The sequence below is a fragment of the Balearica regulorum genome, chromosome 4 (genome assembly GCF_011004875.1).
Source record: "Balearica regulorum gibbericeps isolate bBalReg1 chromosome 4, bBalReg1.pri, whole genome shotgun sequence".
NCBI lineage: Eukaryota > Metazoa > Chordata > Aves > Gruiformes > Gruidae > Balearica > Balearica regulorum.
Window position 1 is genome coordinate 26,259,818 of NC_046187.1, and position 12,440 is coordinate 26,272,257.

At 42.0% G+C, this 12,440-nt stretch overlaps 1 protein-coding gene across 1 annotated transcript in view; it reads right to left on the reverse strand.

Annotated features, from left to right (window-relative positions):
• The window catches only part of ARHGEF38 (Rho guanine nucleotide exchange factor 38), a 36,539-nt gene that overhangs the window by 13,788 nt on the left and 10,311 nt on the right, over positions 1–12,440 (reverse strand). The window contains exons 3-5 of the mRNA XM_010309302.2: positions 10,950–11,073; positions 6,403–6,550; positions 3,364–3,381 (exon numbers count right to left, since the gene is read on the reverse strand). Of these exons, the coding sequence (XP_010307604.1) occupies positions 3,364–3,381; positions 6,403–6,550; positions 10,950–11,073 (290 nt within the window). The remainder of the gene's footprint in view (positions 1–3,363; positions 3,382–6,402; positions 6,551–10,949; positions 11,074–12,440) is intronic.

Below are 12,440 nucleotides of genomic sequence, written 5' to 3' on the forward strand. Positions count from 1 at the left end.
GACACACATGTCTTCATTACCATCCACGTGGCTGGTAGAAACATGGGGTCTCCCCAGAGTAGGGAACACCAGGTGGCCAATCCCTAGGGCCGGGGGCAGCCACTACTGAGGCTCCAGCAGCAGGACAGACGTGTCCATTGTCTCTCCTGGTTGCAGCATGCTCCTGAGCAAACCAGGCAATGCTCTAGCACCATTGCTGGAACGAACTACCTGTGACTCACAGACCTCCCCCTTGAAACTGAGTGTGAGCTGCTGGTAACAGAGTGAAGGGCAGTGAAGCAGAGCAACCTTGTCATTTGCATGACCAAAAAGGCTGCTTTAGAGGGGAAAAGGTTGTTTGACGTTAACTATGCAAGAGTTAATGCTAGGCGAAGAAGGATTTCTGCATATGGAAAGACGGAGTAACACAATGTAGAAGGATAATACAACAAACAGAGAACAGCCACTTGGTTTTGCAGGCTGACATCTATTGTTTTGTGCAGCAGGAAGAGTAAAAGAGGGGGGGAAAAAGCTTTCATTCCCATTTTTATATGTATAAAAAGTACAAGAGCCAATCCTTACTGCTGACTAATTAACAATTTGAATGCCTTTGAGAAGACACATCTGCATATTTAAACCATCTCTCTCGCACAGGCATTATCTGGAAAAAAGTTCTGCATGAAAAAAAAATTAACAGTAGATGCCTTTTAAGGCTTCTTGATGTCCCCAAACCTTCTCATCATTTCAATCCCCCTCATTTCCCCTGTATCCTACATTAAATATAGAGAGCTATTTTCCCTTCTTTCAGCTTCTGGCAGCAATAATGAAAAAAAAAAAATCTTAAATTGTTATTGTTTTCTCTGAAAAGCCCCATGAATGCAAATCTATAAAAGCTGCTTCATGAATGGAAAAATCTTCAAGTGTCTTCTCTTTATATAGTTGCACTTTGGACAGCTGCCCAAGTGATAAACAGCCCTCTGTTCACATATCTGCATGACACAGTCTTGCAATATGGTTCGAGAGATAGTAGGTTTGTTATAAGATAATGACTCCCTGGGGCACTAAATGCCACAAAGTTCAACTCATCTAATTCTCCCCAGCAAGATTAGCTGATGATAGCCACTCTCCCTGGGCAAGTCCCGTTTGCAACATGCCCGGTTAGGACACACCCGGCCACTGGCCAGGACATGGCCTTGCCATGAGACCGAAACAGGAGAGTAACGGCTTGTGACATCCATTGTGCAGAAAATTAAGTTGATAATTCATTTGTGATGCTACTTCAGGCTTCCCCTCCATGTTATTGTGAATTTAGCAAGTATTCTAGGTCATATGTAGCTGTACCAATCTCATCGCAAATTATTACCGTAGCTCTGCAGTAAATGCAGCTGGCTTAACTGCAGGGAGCACCACAGCGTACCCTTCCTCCCTCCGCCCCACAGAACACAGTCACAAATGCAATAAGATTCCCACCTGTTTTAAAAACACATGGTGGTGAGCTATGCAAAGACAGGTGATTCGGGATCTAGTTTCATTTGGTCCCATTACCCGCAACTAGGTCCAGTGGCAAACACGGTAGCTGGTACGGTACCGCAGGGCTGAGCCCCGTGTCATACTCAGCGTGGCAGGTTTGAAATGGTGTGCATGCATCATGGGCTGCAGCATGACTTAAAGTCTCGGGCTTCATGGTTTACTGTGCGTGAGTTCGTTTTAGTACAAGACACACAGGGCAAATAATTCACTGTGCCGTAAGACTCTCATGCAAACCCAGGGAATTCACTGAGGCTGCACAGTCGTTCAGCCAAGCAGAATTTAACCTATCGAGCTGCTAGCAAAGGGCAGCACTGTCTGGTATTTATGTAATTGTTTTCTTGATCATGCTTGAATGAAAAGCAATCTGGGAGCAGCAACATCACAGACCATTTGGGGTGAGTTATGCTGTATTTTCCAGTTCAATGTTAACCTGATTTTTGGGCACAGTCCTGCCCAAGGGTTGCTGAGACTCTGCAACCTCTAAGCTGAGTTGCAGGTGATGGCACTTCTGAGTGCCCTGCCGGTCAGCGGGGAAGGCAAACGCCACCATACCACGTGAGGTAGCTGAGCTCAGGAAGGGTCCCGCAGCTAAACCTGGCTCATTGCACTCTGCTCAGCTTTATAAGAGCCAGTTTAAACTCAGAGTGCGAGTTGTGTCCTACACTCCACTGGAAACTGTTTGAAGGGGAAAACTAGACATTCATTTCTGATAGGGTCATGCAAGGCAGAGCAGCCAGTCTTGCGCTATCTCTAGATGTATTGTTGTCTCACATGATCTTACTGGGACTCTGGATATTTTGTTCCTCTTGAAGCCCCACTCCTTGGGAGACAGGAGTGTACAAAAGTGAGGAGTTAGCAAAACAAAATGCAGAAAAACTATTTCCTATCATAGATTAAAGCCTGAAAACACCAACTGTAGAATTTCAACATGCAAATCCTTCAAAGCGTATTTTTACACTGATCTTATTCATGACATGCGAGTGACTGATTAACAAATTCTCTGATTTTACAGGTGTTCCTCTCCTACCAATACAGAGCACACTTGCTCCTCTTTTCTCTCTTAACATTTCTGTCTGGAGTTGTAATCATTTTTTTCAGTTCAGCTAACCCCTCCTCTGACCTCTTCCTGCAGGTGACTTCAGGAGATGCTGCATTTCAATGATTCCAACCTGCTGGATGTCCAGAAACTGCAGCTGTGATAAACTCTCCTTTATGGCTTTTCAAAGACGTCACATTTTGCACAGAAGTCCCTTTTACCACAAGTTATCCGTGGCTGGGTGAGTATTCTGGCAAAAAGTGTTGCAATGACCTCGTTCTTTTCTGATGTTCTTCCAGCCACTGTCAGAGGGAAGATCCTAAGGGGAACTTCTCATATAGGGCTACCGAAGTGGTCATCACCTTAGAAATAGCTTTACCTGTGAACCTAACATGTATTGTAGCAGGCCTACAGAGGCCTATGCAAAATTATTTCAGAGCATCTTGATTTCAAAGACTGACACTATGTTATTGACAACCACTGTTGTGGACCTCAGAGCTCTCTAAGCACATCTATAGGACAGCAAACTGATAATAAAGGGCTCTGAATGAATTGGCAGCCAAATTAAGTAACTTCATAAACCACAAGTTTTGAAAGATACTGCAAAGCTACTGTAGTGGTAATTAGAAAACTAGACAGGCTTAGGGCAAGTAGAACTGAGAGTCTTTATCACATATGTCCTAGAAAAATCTATGGGTTATACTGACACAAATGGCTTATGTTCTTAAAATTTCCACATGTACAGTTTTAAGCATACCAAAGATAAATTAAAGATATTTTAAAGATTATTTTACTTGTAAGAAAGGCATAGTACTTACTCTTCCTCATATATCTTTCTGCAAAAGAGAAGAAAACAAAACATATATTAGATTCCTCCTAAAAGGATTTATACAGATCAAGGGCCAGATTCTCAGATACACTTCAGTGACACAGAGCAGCCGTAACTGGCCAGTTATCTTAGGTTTATGGCTGCTATGTGTCAGCAGAACTGCACAGTACAGCCAGAGGGTACTGGTGAATCTGGCCCTACATCTTTTTGAAAGGACAGCCCCAAATGAGAAAGGATTATCAGAAACCTGGCTTTGGCTTTAAGACCCAGCCTTGTCCTAACACTGTTAGAGAAGGAAGTTTGGGTCACTGTGCTAACAATGGTAAGTAACATCAAGTCATTAATACAAGAAGTAAAATTAAACATGTCATTCTTACACTTTACATACCTTCCCATCTACTGTCTTTAAATGGACATGCATTTTTAAATGAGAAAGAATACATTTCAGCCTTTTAAGATATAGAATCAATGAAGCTGTTGAGCTTTTTGCAGGCTACACATCAACTGAAACCTCTTCAGAGTAGGATGGTGTTGATACATATACTGAAAGCAGTAGGGACATGTAATTGTAGTTTGGAAACATGCAAACATGCACATAGAATATTTTCCTTATGACATGAATTCACTCAAATGCAAGGGAACCAAAATGTCGCTCCATCACTGCGTTAGGCTTTCCTGACACCACATTGTCAGCCACTGCTTTTTGACTGCCTGCACTCATCTCCTTGCCCAGTGGTGTCTAACTGAGCATCTGGAAGCTGGTGCTTTCATTGCTTCTGCACTGTCAGCATTTTTCGTGCTTATGACGTCTCTCTGCCGCTGTAATAGTTGACCAAGCTACTTCAGGCTGAAAGCAGAGCAGGTAGTTGCCAGCATCCTTTCATTTTTACCAGCTGCATTTCTTTGGCTAAGCTAGCAAACAACATCCCCAGTTTGCATAATCACTGCTGAAACACGGGACTCTACAGAATTTGGATTTGCACATGTCTCCAAGGCACACACCTACATTTTGGGATGGAATTTCTCCTCCTGTCCGTCAACAGGAGGAATAGGAATCTCAGCATGGCTAATTAAATCTCATTTGTCTATACAGATGTGCAGAGTGCCACTCTCAAGTTGCTCCTGATGTAGAAGTTGTTTCTCATATGGTAGATGTTACTCGGCTAAGGAACAGAAACCCCTAGTAATGTTAGCCCATTTTAATTTTTATAAAATGGAACAATATTCTTTCCAAGGAAAAAAATACAATTATTTAAGAAGTAAACATTTTTCAAGAATAATCATCACTAGTCCCTGCACTTACTATGTCTCACAATGGAAAGCAGCCTATAATTTATTTGGTAAAAATGCTGTATAATTTTCTCCCTAGGGCAAGTATTCTTCAATCAGTAGTAACAGGTTCAGGTGACCACAGCTCTGCATTTGAGTGTGCACTTTTAGGTTTTAATATTTGAATTGGCTGCAATCTTTAGGCACTGGGAAAAACCACAACGTAGTATACGTGAGCCAGTGCTTTTTTTCGTTGGTTCCTGTTTAAAGGCTAATCGGGAAAGAAGACGACAAAACAAGGCTTCATTGTGAGGAAGGCTTTGTCACTTCCTGCTAGCAAAGGCTACAATAGCTCAGCACAAAATATCTTTTCTCTTCACAAATCGCAGCTGTGATGTTGGAACGGGAGCTCATCTTGCTGGCTCTAGAATTCAAGTGGCAGCATCCACCCTAGCATGTACATGGATGCTATCCTTTATCTTTATTTCCTTCCATGTCCCCTTGCCTCAGCAGCAGGGATAAGTGAATGACAGTAGCGGCTTCTCTTGATTAGCCGGAAAAGAATATTGTAGGCATCAGCAACTAAAACACCCCCTTAAGGGAAATACTTGGCCATCCGTTAGACTGAAAGCCTGAGTTTATATGAAAATCTATTTCTTTCAACTTCCAGGGTAGCTAAAGCCTAAGTACCCTGCACATAGACTTTGTTATGTATTTAATAACTGGACATGTTGCACAAAATAAGCCTTATTTTCAATATAACCTGCCTTCAGAGTGAACATTTCTCTTTTAATGTTGTTAATATTTTCCTCCACCACTCTTTCCAGATTTCACGTGGACATACTTGCCATCTCCCAAGTCTTAACACATCTCTGCAGAGCGATCACTAACTGGGGTGTGGTTGAAACATCTGTTGGTGATGTAAACACCATTATTTGTGATAGCCTTACATCTCTCCTACAAGCATGCAGCATGGGCCTTTCCCGGAGTTCGAGGTAGACCTCTGATCTGAAAGACTGTGGTGTGTTCGCTCCTGACAGCTCTGTGCGACACTTTTGGGAAAGTAAGGGGGCGGGGAGATTTATAAGTGGGAAGAGAAGCACTGTCCGTGCAGTAAATAAGCTGGTTCCTGCAACTGGCTGCAGGAGGAAGCCACGCTGGAGGAAAGATGGATCCGTTATTCTGCAGCATCCCCAGTTCTTGACACATTTCCCTGAGGGGCTGGCACTGGAGGTGATGGCACAGAAGACCTTCCACTGGTGGGACCTGGCAGCTTGCTCCAATGCTGATCACTCTCAAACATTCCCATCGTGAGGGGTCCAGCACCACACAGACGCTCCACATCCCTGGGGCCTTGCAACAGGGGCCCAGAATCACCAGTGAGTGTGAATAACGCCGTTACAGGCTATTTCAATTCAAGCAATACAATTGCTGAAGACGAGGGCAGCATGTTCCCTAGGAGCTGAGCAAGGTGTTCCGATAGCCCATGATATGATGCAGCATTTTTTTTGCCAGTATGGGGCACTGAAGCTAAGGGAAGAGCAACCTTTCTTGCGCTATTTTTGGCCATCTTAGAGAGAAAGAAATCTAATCATGGCCCCTGGCTTGTCATCTTTTCATGAAAGCAGCATAAGCCAGAGCTCCCAGCAAGCCTCATAAAACTCCGGATTTACAGGGGACCTTTCATCTACATCCATTTAAAATGTTCCCTGCCAGGCAACTGACTATGGACGGAAATCATCATTTGAAAAGATCTTACTTTAAGGACTGTACACAGTGTCTTAAATGCTGCTTCAGTTCTTCATCCTTTTCATAGGATTCCAGCATGGTGTGTGCATCATCGTGGCGATAGCAGTAGATTTTATATGTGTCTTCTAGTGGGCCTTTAATCTGCAAGAACACTTCCCCTGTTAAGGAGAAAAACAAAGCATGTCAAGCCAGACAACGGCATCTCAGAAGGAGTTTTATTATTCCACCACATTAGCCGTGAGCTAAAAAGGCTGGCTTCTACTTTACTTCCCTTAGAAACGATCTTGCGTGTTTATGTGCATTATTTATTACATGTATTTCTCAGCTGCTCATCTTTGTCATAGCCAGGCACCATTATATCAGTGTTAATGCACAAAAATTCCCTCAGGAAAAGGCATGAAATCTCTACGCCTCGCACCCCTTCATGCACAACCCCCTAATTCACTGTCCCAGCTTAATGCCCCTTCGGTGGAAAGCACACAGGAGAGCTTAACTGTTAAGGGGAGACAATTTTTGTGTCGTGGGCTGGCAGGAGGGATGAATGTAAGCCTGTTAATTTTCCTTTTGACTTTTTTTTTTTTCAACTGAATATGATCTTGAATGGGTTATAACAGGAATAACGACTCTGTCTCCCATTAGCCATTTCACTTTTATCTGTTTTGCAAAATCCTGAAATGGCAATTGTTATGGCCATAGAAGAGAGATTTTTCTTCACATGACAGAGGAACAACCTCCACCCCTCCCCTAATTAAATAAAACCACCGTGGATTACAGCCATTTTTATATAGTATCTAGGTTTATATGCAACTGAAGGGGGAAAACATTTTCCTTTCCAGTTCTCCACACCACGATTTTCCCCCAAAGAACAGTTGGGAATTTTAGAGGCACTAAAGTAGTCCTGCACCCATTTCCCATTTAATTCTGGTGCCTAATTCTCTCAGCCTAAAACTCCTGTGTTGGTTTCTGTGTATGTAAGAAATATTATCCAAGCGGAGAAGGCATACTTCATCTTTTCTGCTGAGATACTAATTTGGTTCTTACACCCTTACGTAGCAGCACCCTGATCAGCATCCTTGGAAATGCACGTAATAAACAACAGCAATGGTGAAAACTCCTGTCTCGGGCATTTACTGAAAATTACATCTATGTGGCAACCAGTCCAATGTTTTACAAACATTCCTGTTGAGTTACAGCAATGATTATTAAACTTAAAAGCCAAGCACCCCATTAATTGGGAGCTCTCTGTTCATTCACAGAGCGAGCGCCAAGCTGTCAGGCATCCTGCATGTTTCATCCTGATCGGAGTGGGCTGTTTCATAATACATTGCATTGAACTGCTCCGTCTTAAAGTGAAAAATGATTCAGTTACCACAGTAACACAGCTCTGGGTTTTTTCCCCTAGCAGCGAAGGTTAACTGGGCTGTCTAATGCACGTTGGTTTCAAGGTGCGAATAAGGGAACAGTAATGGAGCTAAGACCACACAAGTTCATTTTAGTTAACTGTTAAGGCCACAGTCAGAAAAGCACCAGCATCCTACGGTTAAATGCTCTTTAGCTGCCTGTCTTGTGCTTAATGCTAATGCTGATGGCTACCAACACACATTGCATCCTGAATTTCCCATCAACTCTATACAGGCCTTTATTAGCCAACAGGGTAAGGGGAAACCTTAACGAGCTTTCTCTTGATCCTGCTCCCTTGGCGCCTGATTCTCAGAGATGCTGAGCTCTCACAGTTTTCACTAACTTTAAGCAGAGCTCCAAGTGCTTAGCACAGCCCATATTATGCCAAGTCCTCAAGCGAGGTTATGTTTTCAGTAGCAAAAATGCAAGCTGTAGACTTACAGCTCATTTCAGCATATACTAGAGGCTGGAAATTATCATTCTCTTCTCCAGAATAAGATCGATGAGCAAGATTTGTTCACTGATGTATTGTGCCACAATGACAGATACTTTCATTGATGCTCAATGATGAGAAAAATTATGTGCTGATTTCACGGATAGGGCCTTTTAAAAGCAGATAGATTTCTTAAGTCTAAAGCCCTTCTTGGTTCTGAGCCATATGGACTGAATCAGATGAGCTTTGGGCATATCACTGTGAGAGCTTGCTTTATGGACCAAAACCACATTGTATTTGGGCTCAGCTTTAAAAATACGGAGTCTTTTGTGCACTCTGGCGGATGCAAATCATCCTGATGCCTCTTAAGTTGTGGTGGTTATCAGTATCTAAGACAAGATCCTTGGAAGAATGCTTGAGTGACAGAAACAGTTTCTCCGTGTGGCTTTCAGTGGTGCTTCCTGTGTGAACAGCAGGGAGGGAGGGAGGGAGGGAGGGAGCAGGGGTCTAATAGCTAAAGCCAGGGTAAGGTTACTAAGTCTTCACATCCCTCCATACACAGTATCCAGAACAGAGAGGAGAAAAAATAGAGAAGAGAACTAGAAAGGGTATTTAACCTCAGCAGCATTTAGCATCAGAAGACCAAGCACCTCAAAAGGTCCTTCTACATTAGCATTTTAGCTCAGATTAGGAGAAGGGCTTTTGAAGCCAATCTCTCAGTAGTCCTCATCTCCCATGCCTTGGCTGGGAGCCATCACAGACACACAGACTGGATCCCTTTGAGGATGGTAATTAGTGGAAGACACACTCCAAAGCTACCTCTTATGCAGTCCAACCATAAAGGGCATCTCTCAATCTACAGGAACAGGCCACAGCCAATCTGAAGTAAGACCTCTTGACATGCGTAGTATGGATACCAGGTCCTTAGCACCAACTGTTTCACTCTACAAGTCTGCTCCAATTGGACGTTACTGTTTGTCAATGGGGACATAGCATAAGGTATGGAGAACATAGGCTAAACTAAGACATGAATATGAGCAACCACATTGTTTTGGTCTCAAACCAATGAATTAGCAGTTCTCCTCAACCTCACAATGACAGGGTTGCCTTCCAAAGTAAGATATTTCAATGCAAGATGTTTAAATACCATAAACATGATAGAATATGTTAAACAGATTCTCAGCCTGCCTTTTTGGTAGACTGGATTTAACAACTTTTACACTGATTACAGAGATCCTGAAGACAAAATTATCACCTTGCTGTACTTTTAGAGGGTGACAAACATACTAACTTATTGCTTATAGTGATGCAATTATTCTCCCTGCTTTTGTCTCAGCCCTTGGAAGAACATCTCACACCTTACTTTTGCCATCTTTTTCTCTGCCATAATTTAGTTGACTTTGTGATCCACAATTCCGTACATTTTCATGGTTCTTTGTCTGATTCTAGAGAAATACACCCTAATAGATGGGTGAAATTGTTTGTCTTTGCTTCTGGATGTGGCAGGGAACTAAAAGGATGATTCTGTTGGCTGTGAGAAAGGCACTTCCTGCTCAAATAGAACATTGCTTATTAAAGGGATGACTCATCATGATGCACTTTTATTGAAATACCGCCAAACACCACAGTCACATCAAACTACGTTAAACTGTTGCCTTGGCAAACCAGATTGAGACGTGCTAGGATTAATACTTTTCCCAAGCCTCATATGCTTTAGTGTCATGTTTCTTAGTCAAATGGCAACCAGTGATTTTTTACCTTATTATTTGTGAGAAGAGGGGTCCTTTCTATAGCGTGTTACCTGTGCTATGGGGTCAGTTTAGTGAAGAAAGAACCTCTTTGACCTCTGAATCTGACCTCTGGAAGTTTTTTAAACTAAAGTGGCTGACTTTGCACTAAAACAAATTAAGAATTCTCACCTGATCCCTTAAGGTGGATCACCAACTGCCTGTGCACTGAAGAAGCAGTTATGGGAGAGCTGATGAGTGGTAACTTCTTAAATCTCTCCAGCTGTGCAAGAATGTCAAGTGAATAGATCACAGTCTTAACATTCATAGCCTGAGCTGCAGAACGTGTGACTGTTGTGACATATCCAGGGGCAATCCGTTTGCTGAGAATACCCATGATCCCTACGGACATTCCTGCACAGGTTCCCACAAAGTGCATATCCATTACAGCTTTCTTGCCTTTACTGACCGTGTCCCTGTTAAGCCTTAACCACCTCTTAGATGAATTGTATTGCCAGTAGATACATGTTTACAATGTTCAAGGGGGGGTTGTGATGTTATTATTCCACTCACTTTTAATGCTCTTCTTGAATGGTACAATTAAGAGTATGCAATAAGAGTTGCTGTAAGCATGAGCAGAGTAATATCAAACTAGATGAAAAGGATATTATCACTATGTGGCATAACTCAGTGCTGCAGTTTTTACTCATGCTAAACTACTCCCTCCCTCCCTCCCTCCTTCCTTCCTTCCTTCCTTCCTTCCTTCCTTTCCCTCAACATCCAGATGGATGGAAAAAGAGCATTATGATCATACGAGTACAGTAGAGCAACTGGACAGGTTTCCCATGTCATTTTTCCTGTGTCATTATGGACAGCTCGTAGCATGTTAGCCTCTGGGAGTGGTACTAGTTAAGTCTGATGAGGGTAGAGGACAGGAAAGTGTTATGTTTATTCTTTCATGTAGCTTTGCAGAACTCAAGAGGACAGTAAACATACCGATTATTTGCATGGGTGGTTCCACATCTGTCGTGGCTTCTTCCAACAATGACAGCAGTTTGGCTGATACTTGATGGACCAATTCAATGTTGCTAAACAAGCCATCCACGTCAAAGCGAGTAATCTAATGGAATACAAATATTAAGCAGCTACTGATGAAGGATAAAGAAGGACATTGTGTATTACAGACCTTCTCTTGCTGTGCCCTGAGTGTTCAATAGTCCAGGAAGCACCACTTCTGCAAAACCTCATATAAACATCCTCCTTGTGACTTCAAGGACACATATACAGTTTTCAGATTAGTATATGATCAACACAGTTAACAAAGGGCATGTTATCAAGTGCTTTTAACCTTATTTTGAACTATTCCTAGTCTGAAAGTGTTTACCTAGGAAGGAAATAAATATTATCATCTGAATAAAGAAAAGATCCTTAGCTGGCTTTAAAATGTTTGTTTACTTTCCCACTAAGGAAAAGAATAGTTGACAGTCGGTTTGATTCCCTGATTACAGGTTGCTAACAGAGGCCACTACATAAACTGAGACCTTGGAGCTTTGGTGCCAGCTACCAGGTTCAAAGACTTCCTGATGGTGGTACCATTTTAAGTTAGTCGTTCTATAAATCCAAAAATACAATCAAGATCATATAATTTCCACTAAAACAAACACATTTACAATTTGGGGTATTGATATAACCTAAAGAGCTTCCTACAGAGCCTGGGCACACAACATTGACTTCAGTGAACTGCAAGAATTCACACCAACAGAAATTTTGGTTTAATGTCCCTACTCATTTAAGAGCAAGTAAAACATTTCCAGGGCACATACTTTTCATGCAGTAGTTACTTATTTCCTTGTACAGCAGGGCAATAGTTAATATTCAGGGACAATTGGAGATAGATAGCCAATGATAATGCACTAATATTGAGAACAAAGGCACGACTGATTTCGACATCCATATTGATACCCTCTGAACATATCTCTCCATTAGAAACAGAATTGCTGACTTACATAGCAGCTTACCAGATGCCAGGAGGATCAAATTGCACGCTATTGTAACGGAATCAGAAATATACTTTCAGTACTAATGCAGTTAATTTCTTTATAAGTATTATATGGGCTAAAACATGTTTTATCCATTTGGAAATATGAAACAGATCCATTGCTAGGTCGATTTTCTAAATGCTATCCTTCTCTAAACACATTACAAACTTTCAATACGGTAGTTTATCCAAGAACTAGCCTTAAAACCATACAACATTCTTGAAAGCCTTTCAAAAATGCAGAGGTTATTAAATTAAGACAGTTACAATCTCTAAATTACTTTTCCTGTATACATCTAGCACAGGACTTCTGACCTCCACTCCAGCACAATGCCTACACAGTATTTGGAACTACGCTGTGCACGGACACTTACACACGTTAATACAGTGACAAAGGACAGAATCGAAATATATGTTTTCAGTTGGCTGAAAAATAGCAAAGGAATACA